The sequence below is a fragment of the Rhinichthys klamathensis genome, unplaced genomic scaffold (assembly GCF_029890125.1).
Source record: "Rhinichthys klamathensis goyatoka isolate OS25496 unplaced genomic scaffold, OSU_Roscu_1.1 h1tg000119l_1, whole genome shotgun sequence".
Taxonomy (NCBI): domain Eukaryota; kingdom Metazoa; phylum Chordata; class Actinopteri; order Cypriniformes; family Leuciscidae; genus Rhinichthys; species Rhinichthys klamathensis.
The window spans coordinates 1,567,257-1,585,004 of NW_026606656.1; the positions used below are offsets into that span (position 1 = coordinate 1,567,257).

General features: G+C 40.6%; 1 protein-coding gene across 2 annotated transcripts in view; it reads left to right on the forward strand.

The window, feature by feature from the left end:
• Window positions 1-17,748, forward strand: part of rarab (retinoic acid receptor, alpha b) — a 92,274-nt gene that overhangs the window by 30,998 nt on the left and 43,528 nt on the right. The window contains exon 1 of one of the 2 annotated variants that reach the window (XM_056255183.1): window positions 2,334-2,622. The exons of the other annotated variant lie outside the window; for it this stretch is intronic. Within the exon in view, the coding sequence (XP_056111158.1) occupies window positions 2,460-2,622 (163 nt within the window). The 5' untranslated portion in view covers window positions 2,334-2,459. Of the gene's footprint in view, window positions 1-2,333; window positions 2,623-17,748 lie in introns of those variants that run through there. 2 annotated transcript variants of the gene reach the window in all.

Genomic DNA, 17,748 nt, shown 5'->3' on the forward strand with positions numbered 1-17,748 from the left:
TTCAGCTCGTCACCTTTGTGTAAAGGTACGGTCATATTAGTGAAAATTTGCATGCAAAAAATGTTCATGGTCTATTGACAATATAGCGATGTATGAAGCACAGATCACAAAGAAGTCTCTTTGAAACCAATCAGCTTTCTGTTGGTCAATGTGGTGAATTCGCATGACTAACTGACCCCGATGCAAAATCTGCATGGGTAAATCTTTCGCCCTCACGCGAAATTCCCAGTTGTGTGGATTCCTATTGAAATGACCATTCTGCCAGCAAAAACTCACTGAACAATAGTAAATGTGACTGCCTTAACAGTATTTACTGTATGTGGATGTGTTATGTCTTGCGTGAAACATTTAAACTGCCACAAATGTAAAGCAGTTTTACTTAGAGCCAGTCACTTCCCCCCTTGACCGTTTCATAGCCAGATTTATATGGGTCTGGTTGGATTAAAAGGACTGCCCATTAATAAACGTGTATTTATTGAATGAGCGGCCTTTTGTGTGCAGGCTAATATTTTAGATGGTGAAAAATCAATACAGTACCTCTTACATGTCAAGGACAGAAATGCGAGGGCTGAAGCCGGAAAATAAGGGGAGGCTAATACGTCGTTTCACTGATGGATGGAGCCATCAGCGGATGGCAGCAACCTTGGTGCGTTGAGCTGACGGATGCTGTAGGGCTGGAGCCCGAGTGTTCATTGCCTTGTTATGAGCACTGCTCTCCAGACAGTGTCTATGGATTTTGTGGTGGGAAACTAGATAGTGTTGCAATGTGTTGTTTACCTCACTTTGTATTGATAAAGCAGTCATGGGGTCAGTGAGTGTCTGTTTTTACAGAGACACCATGGTGGTTAACTGGAAGAGTAGTAGGTGATCAGTGCATATGCCTATTATTATTAAATACAAGTTCTGCTAATCATAATGCTACATTTCAACCGATTATAATTTTAATAGACTGGTAAATAAATATTGAGATCAGCATGTTTATTTATTATACATTCACAATGGCCATTATTGTTTTTTAACCATAAATCTGTAAACCATGAGCAAGATAACACCATGATAAGCAGATTTTTCCTCATCTCTAAATGTTGAGAGTCTGTCTACTTTCTTTAAATGGCACAAATACTAAACATAAACCTATTTACTAAAATAAGATTAAGGGATGCATACTATTTCAATTCATGCAAAAGTCATAGAGTTTTCTTATAGTTATTAGAAGATGTAGGCCTATATCTGTTTGTCCATAAGTTATACATTTTGTGTCTGTATGAAAACTTCTTTAAAAATGATCAAATAATTTTATGATGAAACAAAGATACTTAATGTTATAAGAATTAATGTTTTATTAAAAAGTTATAACATCCAGTTGTAGTAATGTCCCACCCAATTACTCCTGTCCTCTTTCTTATACTTTATAGTTTTGTCTTTATTTTATTTATTTATTTTAAGAATAAGGCAGTCGAATAAATGTAAACCTGTGCATGTAAAAACTTTATAGTTCAGGAGCTTATGGCGACAGGTCCTCGTTTATTGATGGCACATTGTCATTGATAAGACTGAGATTAGGTTTATCGGCAGCCAATGAGAGAGTGGTACCGTCAGAGTGGGGGTTTATTGAGGCGGAGCTTATGCGCAGCTGCTGACACTCGTCAAGAATTGCTGTGTGGGATAGCCTGGAAAGTGCGTGAAGAAGATTAGAGTTTCCCTGTCGAAGAGCGCTTTTGTTTTTCAGGGAGAAATTTCCCAGAAGTATGCGAGGGCTTCGACACGAGATGCTAAAGATATTACTTTGAGTTCGCGTCTTTGCAGGGTCTGGAAACACTGGAGCAAGTTCTTCCCGTGTCTGACCAGCAGCCCTCCAACGGGATTATTCACGAGACGGAGCCGCACTCTCATCGATGCGGACGGCTGCTTGTTTACAGTAAATATGCGTCAATACGTCGGTCTGTTAACGTATATCATTTAGAAAACGAAACGTTTGTGACGGAGAGGGGTTTGTGAGCTTTTAAAAACAATCGCTCCTAACAGTTTTCGAACGTTTCCACGGGCTGCGCGCGGGATCCTGCTTCTACTCATGTAGCACTAGCAGTTTCACATCGATCATTGGGTCTCATACAGAGCCACAGTTTCAACAGCATGCTGTGTTGTAACAACTGGAGCAAGGATTTTAAAATCTGAAGAATGTAGTTCATTCCCCGTGGACAGAGCGAGCTTCTGCTGAACTGATTTACATAAACACTGAAAAGAGCATCGTTTCTCTTCAAGTTGTATGTGCGCTATGGTGCGAAATAGGATTTTTTCCTAGAGACGATCCATTTTATTGTTTGGATTAGGGGATTATTTTGTGTGTATATACATATATATTAACCCAACATTTTCCAGTTGTATAACGTTTCGAGTCTTTTGCTGCGAGTTTAAGAAGGAAGCGTTCACTTTTGGAGAATATTTGCTTGCATTTCACGATGTACGAGAGTGTGGACGTTGTTGGACTGACCCCTAGTCCGAACCCGTTTTTAAGCATGGATTACTACCACCAGAACCGAGGCTGTTTGATCCCGGATAAAGGCCTCGTGTCGGGAGTGTCCCGCGGATACAGGACCCCGCACTGGAGCGGCTCGAATCACTGTAGGTGGCCTTTTGTTTTCTTTATCCTTAACAGTCTCTGATCTAACATTATGCGGACAATTTCATTCGGAGTTCCTCACTCGACTGCTGGGGCTCTTACAGGGGCAGCAACTACACGTCAGCTGATGAGTGTGGGTATTTTCCAGCATACATACATGTAGGCCGTGTCGCAAATCTAGTGAGCTGACTACCTAGACAGCTACTAATAATACACTTTAATATAACTTATTTTAGTGCCTGTTATGATAGAAACAGGATCAATTTGACAATTTATTTCCAGCAAGTATTGCCATTTGCCATGAAATTATCTAGTATAAGAGCACTGTGGCTATGCAATGTTACATGTATGGGTTGTCATCGTGTACACAGCATGACCAGTATCTCAGACCAAATAGTTTTTAGAACATCAACCCTTTCAAGCACCGAATTTCCATTAGATTTCTATTGATGTTGTAATGAATGAGTTACAAACTAATCTAGTTAAACGTGGGTTCAAATTCCTTAGACGTGGGAGGGTCAAAGGTCATTTTTGAGGCAGATTCTTCCAGTGACCACTACTCACTACATAGTGGCAGTTCATTTTTTGAAACCATTAACCTGTTTCAGTTTTGTGTAATAAAAAAAAAGAAGATTTTTGTCTGGCTGCAGTAGTTTGCATAACATTTAACAACTTCAGTAGTAGAAGGCTTTTAATTTTGGGTGTCATGGTTAGCTGGGGAGCAAGATCTCAGAAGCATCATCAGCAGCTGTATGAAGCCAAATTTGAATCAAAGCTACATGAAAACCATCAGTTACTGTCTGCTTATTTTCCTACTGTTTATATATATATATATATATATATAGTCAAATGTGACGTCACGATATAAGCTTGACATTCTTAAAATGGAAAGAATAATTTTTATTTGCAAAATGAAAGGCATGAAAGGATTCTGTGTTTTTTCCCAGTAGCCACTGTATTTAAAAGGATTAAGGACCTGATGATCTTATTCTGTTTCGTATGTTGGTTCTTACCAGGCAGGATACTTGGGATTTAATCTGATTTGAGATGTTATATTTTTAGTTTAAAGTCTTATTGAATATTAGCTGTTCTATATAATATTTCTGTTAAATGTTGAGAGCATAATGAAAAAAAAAAAAGTCCTAACAGGAATAGGGAATGCATGTAATATCACAGCTTGTACAAGGCCCCAAGAAATCTGTGGTGTCTTCTCACAGCGTATGGTATGTGTTTGCAACAGGAGCGTGACATTTCAGGGGACCAGAGTCTGTCTGGAAACATGGTCTCCAGTGATTGTTGGGGCATGTCAACAGTGCTAATCTTGTGTAAGCCTGTTTGAGGGATGATTTGTTCTGCAGCTCAGCATCCTTTTCTTATGGAGAACAGTCCTAGCCGCCAAAGTATTTATGGTTCTTGAAAAGGGCACGTAGAGCAAGACTCAGTGGTGCGTCCGTGTGCAGCTCGACCTCAGAGGTGACTATCTAAATGAAGTCATACGAATGATAAGTGGCGTCCTAAGATCCTGTGTAAACAACTCAAGCTATTTTGGTTGTATATAAGGGGCATGTTATGTTAGGATGGAATATACTGTCAAATTTTCTCCTTTCCCCCCCCTGCAGACCTCATTGTGGGTTGTGCTTTGTTTTAAATCCAAGATGATGTTTTATATTACTCCAGATTTCTGCAGCAGTGACTTTCAGAGGTGGCACATAGGATTAACAATGAGCTTTCTTGTTTAACCCATCATAGTTTCCACTTTGCAGAGTAAATCACAAAGAGCTTGAAAGACTCTTGAGAGCGATTGACTGAAGTGCAATGAATTGCATTGCTCTTTCGGATAATCCTCAGAATAATTAAAGTCGGACAGTAGCATTTTTGATGACCACATTCTTAGTCTTGCATCAGATCATGAGACTTTGAGTAATAGATGTTTTCAGAGTGTTCCTTTAAGTGACACCTCAAGTAAAGTGTGCTGTAGTTGCATTTTTTTGGTACTTGTATTATCTTGCTTCCTTCTGAAGCGTGCCGTGTGATTCGGTTCTTAGTGGCCTCCAAACTTGAGCACCTTCATGGCCATCAGGAGCGGATTAAGCCCTCCACCTCCCTGACCTCTAGGCCTTGGTACCTCGGCGCAGTGAGAGGCTCTGGTGCTCCGTGTCTCAGGGAGGCATCCATCACGGTGTGTTTGAAAAGCTTTCCATCATTCTGAAGGCTGCCTGGGACCCAGCAGAATGAAAGCAGGCGGTCGGATCTCTCTGCTGTTCCTCCCCCACTAAAAGACTGTTAACTTTCTATTCACAAGCGTCCTCGTGACATTCCAATGTATCTCTTTTGTTTTAGTGGAGAGCTTGATCTCTCGTGAACATGTTGTTGAAGAACATGTGCATCTTGTTGCTGTATATCACAGTTTTATTATTTACAGCATCAGATTAGCCATGTTTCGGTCCAAATTGTAAATTTGACAATTAAAATATTGCAAATAGCTGGTTAAAAGAACAAAATTGTCACTTCTGGGGATATTGATAGAAAATCTAAATGAAAGTTCTATGCCACTGTGGAAACCACTGTGGCTATTTTACTAAAAGTGATACATTTACCAAAACACTCTGATAAACATTGCTTGCGAATAATTGGCCAGAAATGACTTAATTCAAGGAAAGGCACATTTGTTATACCGATCTGAGATGTAATGATAGCCAAACATTTTCATGACAGACTTGCATGGCTCTGGCATTTCAGAACAATCAGATACACCTCAAGCTATTGTATACATTTTTAATTGCACAATTTGGAAATTTATTATACTTATCTTTGTGTCCATCCAGCACTTTTTTCCCCCTATATCCCAAAATTCGCATTAAGGATGCATGATATTTTGTAATCATTATATCATTTAAATCAGTTGTGGTTGTTTTTTTCATTGGTATCGGTTGATGCTTGTTTGCTCCTTTTTTTTTTTTTACATTCAGATGACCTCTGCAAGATCTAAATTGAAATTAATATCCATTTGTATACTGTACTTGCATACTGTACTTTATAATGTTGTGACGGCTAAATTCACCTGTAGCGCTTAAAGCGTTTTTTTGTTTTTTTAGTCTTTCTTTTAAGTCTGTGATATTAGTCTGTTACTGTTACTTTTATTTAGTTTGTTTTAAACAAACGTTTTTAATTTCAGTCATAACATGAAAATAATTATTGGCTTATCAGTGCATCCATAATTTGCATAAAAATGTCAATGCCAGCCAGTAAAGCATTCGTTTTTTTTTTTTATCAGTGGCTTGAGCCTCACATGGTGGCGTGGAAGCCCTAACTAAGGAAACGCATGTGGCGTTTTATTGTTTCCCATGAACAGTGCTGTGCCGGTGGCAGGGCTCCAGACTAACTTTTTTCACCTCCGTCCTGGAACCGTCCTGAAAACCAATTTGAACCGTCCTAAAGTGAATGTCAACCGTCCCAAAATAAAACTGTTGTTTCTGTACTTTGTTATTATGATCTATAGTTATAGTTGTTGGTCGTTTTTTTGTATTCATGCAGAATAAAAATGTTTTTTTTTCCTTTTTATTTTTTTTACATATAGGCTACGAAAATTAAGAGAAAAATACATACAGCTCAAAACGTTTTTGGGTTGGTTGAGTTGGTTGGATTAAACAATAACACATAAATACTGGTGACTAAATATCTCAAAGTGGTAATGTGTCATAGCTGATCATCTGGAAACGTGTTAATAAGAGAAAGGGCTTTAAAAAGTGTAATATGACTTCCCTAGAACACAGAATTTGGGGGAAATTCTGTTTTCATCTCAGTCTTTGTACTGAGATCTTCGTGCCGGAGAAAACATCTATTAACCTGTTAATATGAATGATTTTAAAGTTTGAACATGCAATACAGATACAGATTTAACTGCTTAAAATATCTTAAAATTAAATAAAACCACTTTTCCTAAAATAGAACAGTCTTCTTTTCAATTAATGATATATTGCATTCTTTATAACTACTTGCATACATAATTCTTTATTCTTTCAAGCAGCAGACAGTTATTTGTATGAACTAATTATATTAAATATAACATTAAAGCTATTAACGAGCAGTGAATGCTTTTCTCTTTTTTCTTTTGTTGCTTGATCAATATTAACCCTCTGAGGTCTAAGGGCATTTTTTCACTTTTTCCTTCGATTTTACAAATCTTATTAAATTCACCTTTTAAAGGCAATTATATAACATAATCCCACATGTTTTATATCAAAATGTGCAGAGAAAACCCAGCTCTCTTACTGGTGAGTTCACTTGTCCTGGAGAATTGTGTAAAGAGAGAGAGAGGGATAATCTGTCTCGAAAAGGTGAAAAATTTAAGTCCGATTTTTGAAATTCTTCAAATCTCTTGTGGAAACATACCATTACTCATGTGGACGAATTATTTTGGTCCTTGAAATGGGTTTCCCAAAGTCTTAGGGTCACAAAAGGAGTGTAATATATGAATAAAATAGTAGATAATGAATAATAATTGTCTAAAGTGACATTTTTGAAAAATCGTTTTTTAGTACAAGTTTTGTCTGTGACTCTACCTTCACCAAATGTTAGAGGGACTGAGATAAAATAGGACTAAAATAACTTCCTACTACATATCAAGCTTTATGGGATGTGTGCAAATGAAAAAGTAGCATTACAACAGGTCTTTCTTTCAAGCAAAATGTTTACTTTGTGAAAAAAACTCACTACTAACAATATTCACAAAATGTACACATTTTCATGTTTTACATGTCAAAAAAAAAATTCAAACCAAAGATGAACTATATATTAGAAATTAGGGCTGCAACAACTAATCGATAAAATCGATAATAATCGATTATGAAAATCGTTGTCAACGAATGTCATTATCGATTAGTTGGTCTGCTTACGTCACTGGAGCGTTTACTGGTGATTGGTTGAAACAGGCCAATCATGATGCTCTCTGTCTTACACGCGCTTCACGAGGCACATACGCACACACGCAAGGCCTCTCTCCCTCCGCTGCTCTGCCGCACGCGCGCGCTACCCGGTTTGGAGCACAGTCTCTTCTGTCTCGCATGCGCGCTCAAATCCCGGGAGTTTAAACTAATTTGCGGGCATCAGGGAGCCGCATAAGCCGCTATCAATATGCGGGTGACTCCCAGAACTTCCGGGAGACTTGGGATGTCTGTATTTTGTCTCGAGCATCAGGTTGCGCAATCAGTTCGCTCGCAACATAAGTGATGGATTAAAATAGCGCTACCGCAGAAATATTAAATTAAAACGGTCTTTACAAAGCGAAGCACTGAATATAAAGGCAGTTAATAACAGCAGCAGTAAAAGATTGTTTTAGTCACTGTACTCAGTGGTTTTCAGCGAATGCTTGTGCACTAATGCATCATTTTTCCTTAAATCAAGCCTGTTAACTTGCTGCGTACTTCCATTCCGTTCTCTATTTACAGCATTTGTCTATTAAGTTTAAATTGTTTTCAAACGCGATCTACTGCAGCTCTACGTTCACACGCTTGTTTTCAGTCTTTCTATATTTATTTTATCAATGTATCCTTATAATTCAATTAATTTTAAATAAAAATTAAATGAATTATATATTTTAGATGTTTTTAGTTTATATCTTCACATCTGAACAACATGTCTGTGTAAATTTGTTTTAACAAAAATTGTGTTAAAACAATATGTTGGATATAAATGTTTTTTTTTTTTACATTAATCATGGTTGTCAACTTGCCATCAGCAATTATCATTAAAAACAATGCAAATATTGATATTACTAAAACTCAATGTGTGGCTTTTGCACTTTTTAAAGTACACTTTTACACATAAATATCCTAATTTAGGGTTTTAGGTAACACTTTATTTTACGGTGTCCTTGTTTCATATGTTACATGTACTTACTGTAGTAATAACAGTAAATTATGCATAATTACATGCAACTAACCCTCAACCAAATCCTAATCATACCCTATTCCTATAGTAAGTACATGTAGTTACTTAATATTACTCTGTACTTAAATATATAATTACACTGTAACAAGGACACCTTAAAATAAAGTGTAACTGGGTTTTATTTAGTCAATAAACAAAAAAATCTAATTGAATTTTTGTATCCGATTAATCGATTAATCGAAAAGATAATCGTCCGATTAATCGATTATCAAAATAATCGTTAGTTGCAGCCCTATTAGAAATATATATATATATATATATATATATATATATATATATATATATATAACACAGAAACTTACCACTATTTACAATATTTACACAATGTGCATGTTTTCATGTTTCAGTTTTTCAGCTGTCATGTCATGCTGCAAAACAGTTTCTGTCCAGCTGCATGCAAAGCGCAACACCACACTCCCTGCATTTCCAAGGTGTGTCCTTTCTCTGGCCTTGGCTTTGGCAATGCTCACACCTGCTGCGACCTGTGGTGGCTTTTGTGGAAGAATCTGCTGCATGAACGGCAATTGGCACAGGAATATGACCTGCAGGTACCGGGACCGGAGCAGTGTGAAGAGGCTTACCACAGAGTTCAGCAGTCAGCTCCTCCATGAAAGCTCTGTGTGTCATGGGTGTTGTTTGCTGGGCCAGACAGAGTTCCTTGTGGAGGATGTAGCTGTTGGTGGTGGCAATGTCCAGAAAATGGTAAAACAGGTGTCTGTACCAGCGCATTGTTTTGTGTTGTGCAGAGTAATATTGAATGAGCTGGTCTGAATGATCAACTCCCCCCATGTGTTCATTGTACGCCATAACTGGTGTGGGACAGGGGATTGATGTCTTTGTCCAAGAGCCATCTTGTTGTTTCACCCTCCTCTGAACAGCGTTACCAGAGTGTGCTGTGTGAAGTGTGGAGCAGACTGATACTTCTCTCGTGTCCATCCATTTCACATAGATGAGGGGGCCGTCCCGGATCCATCTTATGGAGCCTCTTTCTGATTTTTTTGTGAGGGCGTTATTTGTTGTCCGAGGGCAGTCCTTGCGGTTCTCCCTGTAGGTCCCACAGGCAGCAAATTTTTGCTCATGGAGAGCCCTGAAGAGCTTGGGGCTTGAATAAAAATTATCCATGTAAATGTGGTAGCCTGTGCCAAGGTAACCTGGTTGTACCAGGGACATCACAACATCATAGGAAAGGCCATGTCCAGAGGGGATGTCACTTTTGCCGGTGTAAACGGAAAAGTCCACTGTATAGCCATTCCGTGAGTCTGCCAAGACAAACAACTTGAATCCCCACTTTATCGGTTTTGCCTTCATGTACTGCGTCATCCCAGTTTTGGCCTTTGATGCAACCATTCTTTCATCCACAGCCACATCTCTGTGAGGATGATAAAATGACTTGCAGGCATTTTTGATGGTGTTCATCAGGGGTTTCAGTCTGAAAAGTTTGTCATGGTCGGCTGTGCCCTTTTTTTTGTCGTTCTGGACATCCTCTTCAGGGTCGCTAAGGTGAAGGTTCCAAGAAAGTGCTCTGTATCTGTCCCGTGGCATGATCTGTACTGGAAGTGGCAAAGAGAAGAAGTGATTCTGTCTCCAGTAATCTGCAATGCTGTCGAGTTTCACCATGGCCATGTACAGAAGCAGTCCAATGTACTTGTAAAACTCCCCTATGTTCACATCTAACCATTTATATTTCTTTCTCTGTGCCATTTGTTTAGCAGCCTGCTTGTTTGTGTTTTGGCACAGTGTTTGTATGATTTGTACAGGGAAGAAAAGTTTGAAGAGGTCGAGTGGTGTATATGTGGAAGTGGAGCTGAGCTGTGGCCCTGGTGTTCGAGCTGGTTGAAACCTGGAGACAGGGGGAGCGATGTCTGGGTCTTTTTCCGTCTTCCAAGACAGTGGGGCTGGCTGCTGTGTAGGTGGGGGTGCTGGTTGATGCTGGGGGTTACGGGACCTCTTGGCTGGCCGGGTTGCTGATGATGGTTGCTGTGTAGGTGGGGGTGCTGGTTGATGCTGGGGGTTACGGGACCTCTTGGCTGGCCGGGTTGGTGATGATGGTTGCTGTGTAGGTGGGGGTGCTGGTTGATGCTGGGGGGTACGGAACCTCTTGGCTGGCCGGGCTGGTGAGGATGACTGCGGTGTAGGGGCTGGTGGTGACCTGGTGGCAGGCACAGGTGAGGCTGCCTGTGTTACACTGGGCCCTGGTAGCTGTGAATCCTCTCTGAAAAAACACAAAAACAAATAAGTTAGGACTTGCATTATCAATTTCATTGAAATAAAGTTTACACCTCTCTCTCTCTCTCTCTCTCTCTCTCTCTCTCTCTCTCTCTCTCTCTCTCTCTCTCTCTCTCTCTCTCTCTCTCGCTCTCTCTCTCTCTCTCTCTCTCACACACACACCAATCTCCACCTAACAAGAATGTGGAAGATGTGTGAGGATTTGACACATCCTTCAGCTAATCTTCTCTTTATCTAACGTTATTCCAATTTATCACATGTGCTAGCTGTCCTGTCCACCCCAAATCACAGCAAATAACACCTGAATGAGATGTGGGAATACTGTATCTTCCATTTCAAAACTCCACAGAGATTTATAATTTTACATTCAGTAAAAATATAGGCCTACTAAACATAAATAAAATTATATGAAAGATCAAGCCACATCTATACAACTATAAACAATATGATAAAAAAGGTCAATGGCCAAAACATATCGATTCATCACTACAAGAGATAGGCCTAATGTTATTCAAATTGTGAATTGAGGTGAAGAAATATTACATTAGTTATCATAAGGAGACCAGCAAGAACAGCCTACAACGTTACTATTTGTAAGTGTACCCCGGTTTTACACAAGAAAATAACTTTTACATAAAGTAAACACTTTGCTAAAGGCGCAGTCAATTTGTCAAAGCAGCACAGCGCAGCTTATTTTAGCCAAGATGGTCACCATGCGAACGAGGTTTTTATAAAATAAATACGCTTACCCGTCTTCAACTGGATCTCTTCTGTGATCATAATCCTCATCTTCATCAGAAGAAAATCCATCAGGCTCGGAAACTCGCCTTTCATCCTCGTCGCTGCTATCCAAAATCGTCGCAAGTGCGTCTTTCAATGTCAATGTCTTCGCCATTTTTCTCTCCTCGTCTTCTTCTTACTTTTCCTCTTCTTTATATATATTTTTGCCATGTTTTTTTCGCGGACTTTTTCTTTCGCGGACTTTTTTACTCTTTCTCTCTCCATGTCAGCTGGTATTTTCCTCACTGTGAGGAGATGGGAGGGTACTTAGGGATTTCAACCGCATCTATTGGTTGGTTTCACACAAAATGCAGACAGGCAAGCTAGCCCACCAATCACGCACGGTGAATGACCATCTTGTCTTCCCTCTTGCTCTCTGTGTGAGTCACATATGATCTCGCGAGAATAAGGACGTTAAAGCTGAGAATCTATCGATTACGGCAAAATCAGAACCATTTATGTGTGCTGCACAATCGCAGAGATATTAATAGAAACATTTAGTAAACATTGAGTTGACGCGCCCGCGCGTCATCCGACCTCAGGGGGTTAAGGACACGGACCGCATTAGGTTTATTACGCACTTTAAGACGTCGGATCATGTCTAATGACATGCGGATACAATTGCACTGATGCACATCCGATTCTCTCACAACTGTTTAAGACTTAACCAACATAGTTTACATGAATACTCTCCAAAACGGACATTTAGACATAATGTTGTGTGTATTTGTCCACTCAGACACGAAAGAGAGCTCAATCAGTCCTCGCGCGCTGTATAGGCGTCTATGTGCATGGCTGCACGCTTCGGTCGTGTGTGTGCGCACAGAAAACCGAATAGAGCTATTTTTTGCGTCGTCACTCTTATTCAGATATATATATATCTCTGCTCTACTCATTCTCCCAGACGTTTACATATTTTAACGTTTTATGAAACATGCAGCGCATGTCAACCCGTGTCCCGCTGGGTAGATCAGCACGTTACCGTACAAATGTGCGCATCTAAACGCAGGACATCAGTTATGACTGGATCGCTTCCCAAATCGTCACTATCGAACATTTTTGTCTAGTTTTTATTCGTTAAATATCTGTTGTTTAACCAGCGCAACATATTTACGATGTCATTAAGCCATTTGATAGATGTACCGCGGAACAAGTCTCTGGGTGAGTAGCCGGTGATAGTAACGTTAGGCTATATAGCATGAGAAGACGCGCTCCGTTGTAGTCAGCACTTGGTCGGTTAATTTTGACATTTTCTAAGTAAGTTAAGTTAGCCCATAGGCTAGAAATAAATGAACACGCATACAAAAATATCTTTCGTCCTGTAGGCGTCCTGGAGAATATTTCTGTTCGTCCTAAACACGTTTTCTATCGTCCCCAGGACGATAGGACGCCGTTAGTCTCGAGCCCTGGCCGGTGGGAGCAATTGCCCGGCCCGGTTGCAGCTGGGAGGGGATGGTGAATGGAAAAAAGGGATTCCTGCAGAATTAGAGGAGTTTGCGAGGGAAAGAGTAACTGCCCTGGTCCGTCGGTTAACCGAGGCTTACTAAGGACTGGGGTTTGCCTGAACTCCAGACAGCGTGGCAGGCCTGCTGCTGAGCACAGACCGGGAGAGCTGCTATTTTGCCAGTGGCCCTTGTTGGCAAGAGCGGCGCTTGTGTTGCTGTGGTTTTGGCTGGCTGACCGAGTGTTTATTTCTTTTAGCCTTAAATACAGAGCAGGACTTGCAAAAGATACTAGGCCTGCTGGCACTCTGGCAGCACACAGCAGGCAGAGAAGCAACTCGCACACCCCACATGTGGACTGGGGGGGAGGCTAAGGCATACACAAATGTGACCAGCTGGTGGTGTACCATGAATGGTTGTGGCCTGGACTCTGGATAGCACAGTTAAAATGCATGTATTTGTTTTCAAGTGCCTAAAACAATGACTGGAAGAGGACCCGAATGAAAGCATAGTGCTTCAAAGCCCAATAGACATGTAACATTGATTTGTGCATAGTTTAGAGATGCCCAATATATTGGAATAAGATTTGATATACAATGAAATTGAACATAATCTGGATCCCTTCATCTCTTAGTTTCACTCCATTTCAATATTTATTCTCAGTGATGAAGTGGTAAATGTAAAATTAATGACCGATATGATCTGTAGTTTAGTGCCAAAGAATGACCCATGACAGGTTAATAGTCAAATGTGTATGTTGGGTATACAGCACTCTAAACATCACCCATCTGGTTTCTTAAAGTTTCAGATCAGAGAGACGATTTTTACCCAAAGGCTGAACATTAGCAGAGCTGCTCTTTAATCATGGAGGAGAGAACAGTGAGGTTTGTACCTGCACAAGGCCATAGGGCAGGATTTTGCAACGCATGGCGCCCTTCCAAATCAGATGTGCAGCCCTCCAGCTGTAATGGCTGTTGCTTGCTTTAAAGTGCCGCCATGTGCTGTAAACCACCAGTGCTTTTCATACATTAGATCCCTTCTTAGTCATGTGCTATCAGGTTATGCTGCATTTCTTTATGGGGGTAGAATCTGTGAGCAAACCTGCACATGAGAAGGTTACTGAGGGCAAGGTTAACAAGTTTTTTGATTCCCATGTTTTTGGTTTAAATCAGTACTCTGAATGTTTGGAAGTCCACTCTTCTTCTGGTTTCTTTCTTGCTCTCTTTTTGTAGACTCTGCGCAGTTTAAGGAAGCAGTGCTGGAGTGGGCCGCTCTATTTATGTAGCGCTAAGGCGGATTTGAAGGGCACCGTGCCCAAACACATTGACAGATTTTGGGCTGAGGCTAAAGCTGCATAAGCCATGCTGCCCGTACTTCAGATGCTCTTTGACTTGTGCGATTTATATTGATTTCAGATGGATGACCACATCTGTTTTACTTCCAAACACACCAGCAACAGTCCAAAACGAGTTCGGAAACTCTATTTGAGCAGTATTGCCTATCTCACAGCAGCAGTTGATAATATGTGTGGAAATAAGTGAGATAAGAAAGTCTTTTTTTTTTTTCTTTTTTTTTTTAGTTGTAGGAGATGAATGTCGTCCAGCTGTGCATGATCTGTTTCAAAAGACTGCGCTTGACCCAATGTGGTGTTTCCTGATGGTCAGTGACATCAAGTGAATTCCTGAGGGCTGGATTTCGGCACAGAAAAAATAATTTGTCGACTAGGGACTTAAAAACTCAGACAGAGGGGGAGTGGAGGGTGTCTTTTATATTACACGCCGTAAAATGTCAAGCAAAAGAGGGCAGAAAGAGAAACCAAGATGAGCTATAAACACAGGCAATAAAAATAAGGGAGGCCTGGGGTCTAAAACCTGCTCTGGCAAGGGGCCCGTTGAGAAAGGGGTTGGGCAGTGCCTCACAGGGACCATTGGGCTGGGGTAGGTTAAAGGGAACAAAATTAGCATGTCTGTAATATCCAGCAATTTTTTTTTCTTTTTTCTTTTTGGTCTAGTCCTGAACATCCCAGATGGCCTTTCACTTTTTGCTTAGTTTCACATAACAGCATGTTTAATGCCACGGAATTTTGTTTTATGGATCGCGTCTCAACTTTCTTTACATGATGGCGACATGAAATAATGGCTTTCTGTGCGTAGTTTCATTCTTTCATCTCGTTTTTTTCCCCCTGGTGAGATCTCAGAGTCAGAAGAGTATTAAACATAGTCGTGGCTGTAATATTCTTCCTGCGAGGATGTGAAATGGACCGCTTTGTCCTGCAGAGCTTGCTTTTTCTTCACTTGCTAGATTGTTAATTATCAGAATGAATTCTGTAGGGTGCCGCAAATGAATATAGTGGCTTAATGAGGCGCGTACAGTTAATAGAGTTGTGGGAACGACTGCTCTACTCGTCCTGTGATTATCTACATCTTACTGATGGGAGAAATAACTCCTGGTGTCTGATGGCCTTTGGCTCATAGCTTTAATAAAATAAAAGACAAAAATGTCAAGAAGTGATTAAGCCACCTCTTAGTATTCATTCTTTAACACTAATTAAAACGGCCATCACCAGAAAAGGACCAGAGAGTTGGGTGCTGTACTGACTGATGCACATCTAGCGTTTTATACTCTTCTGAGAGATGTATTTGACAAGATGAAGGGGCGTTTGTAGGGTCAAACGGCAATAAAGACACTGTAAATGGATCCTTGACAACTAACTCTTTTACACGTGAACAACTTGTGATGAGCTTTAAGGGCTCCGAAATGAACTTTGAGCCCTGATTTTGAACAAAGAAAATCCATTGTGTGGATTAGTGATGCGGTTATATCTGCTGATAATACGCGGCTTGGGCGGGCCAAGTAATAAAAAATAACAATCCAATTAATAATAGCGAGTGGGTCGTGTGTGGATGAGAGATATCATTAATGTGTTGATTTTAAAGGGGGGGTGAAACACTCAGTTTCAGTCAATCTCATGTTAATCTTGAGTACCTATAGAGTAATATTGCATCCATCATATCTCCAAAAAGTCTTTAGTTTTATTATATTTATAAAAGAAAGATAGGCTGTACCGAGTCTTTCCGGAAAAAGCCGAGCGGGTGGAGGCGTGCCGTGTGGGCGGAGCTAAATAATCACGAGCGCGCAAAGTTTTAGAACATTTGTGTGTCTACTCGTGGTTTATGAAGACATGATTTGGTTTTACAATAAACGACACCTACAGTAGCCACCTAAACAAATGTATTTAAAGGGATACTCCACCGGTTTTTCATATTAAACTATGCTATTCCCTTAACTAAGACGAGTTGATACATACCTCTCTCGTCTCAGTGCGTGCACTATATCGCTCTGTATTGCCACAAAACTATGTTAGCACTTAGCTTAGCCCAGTGCATTAAATATGGGCCAAAAAGAGAAGCGACCAAACACTTCCTCGTTTTCCCTATTTAAACACAGTTACTCGAGTAGTTTAACTCGACCTAGGCTGGTGACACAAAATAAAACGTTGTGTTTTTCTAAGCGTTTAAAATTGATGACTATATTGTATGGCGGAATACCATTGCAAATGCTTTTTTAGCACTTCGACTTGGCGCAATAATATCATCACTCGTGAAAAGTCCTCTTACCGGCTCCCGCTTCCTCTCCCCCTCCCTCTTATTTCCGTCAATACAACCAACGTGACTTTACTACCTGTGCTATTAGCAAACTGCAGATCATTTGCAATGGCGGACTTTGTAGATGATTATGACTTCTTTGTAGCAGACCCAGAGCCATATCTGTTTGAACCCGAGTACACGGAGGAGGAATTAGCTCTTATGGACCGTGAGAGGAAAGAAAATTTTTACGACTGCCGGGTGAATCATCGCTGCAAACGCGTCGCTTGCCGCGACACATGCGATTTGTCCAGGGTCTTCTGGATCTACACTGACCCCCACCATCGATGGCAGTACCTGGTCCCATTCTAAACAGCATAGGCTCTCAATTTCGGTCGGCATCTGTTCGCAACAGTCACACTTGCACCACCAATTGCTGTTTGCCCGTGGTCTTTCGCCAGCTCCGGTCTGTTCTGGATCATATCTTTCTTCCCTCTCACGGTCCATAAGAGCTAATTCCTCCTCCGTGTACTCGGGTTCAAACAGATATGGCTCTGGGTCTGCTACAAAGAATTCATAATCATCTACAAAGTCCGCCGTTGGAAATGATATGCAGTTTGCTAATAGCACAGGTAGTAAAAGTCACGTTGGTTGTATTGACGGAAATGAGAGGGAGGGGGAGAGGAAGCGGGAGCCGGTAAGAGGACTTTTCACGAGTGAAGATATTATTGCGCCAAGTCGAAGTGCTCAAAAGCACTTGCAATGGTATTCCGCCATACAATATAGTCATCAATTTTAAATGCTTAGAAAAGCGCAACGTTTTATTTTGTGTCACCAGCCTAGGTCGAGTTACACTACTCGAGTAACTGTGTTTAAATAGGGAAAACGAGGAAATGTTTGGTCGCTTCTCTTTTTGGCCCATATTTAATGCACTGGGCTAAGCTAGGTGCTAACATAGTTTTGTGGCAATACAGAGCGATATAGTGCACGCACTGAGACGAGAGAGGTATGTATCAACTCGTCTTAGTTAAGGGAATAACATAGTTTAACATGAAAAACCGGTGGAGTATCCCTTTAAACAAACACACACAACATAGCCTACATCGCATGCTCCATAGGTACATTAACTATTCGTGATCATGTTGTT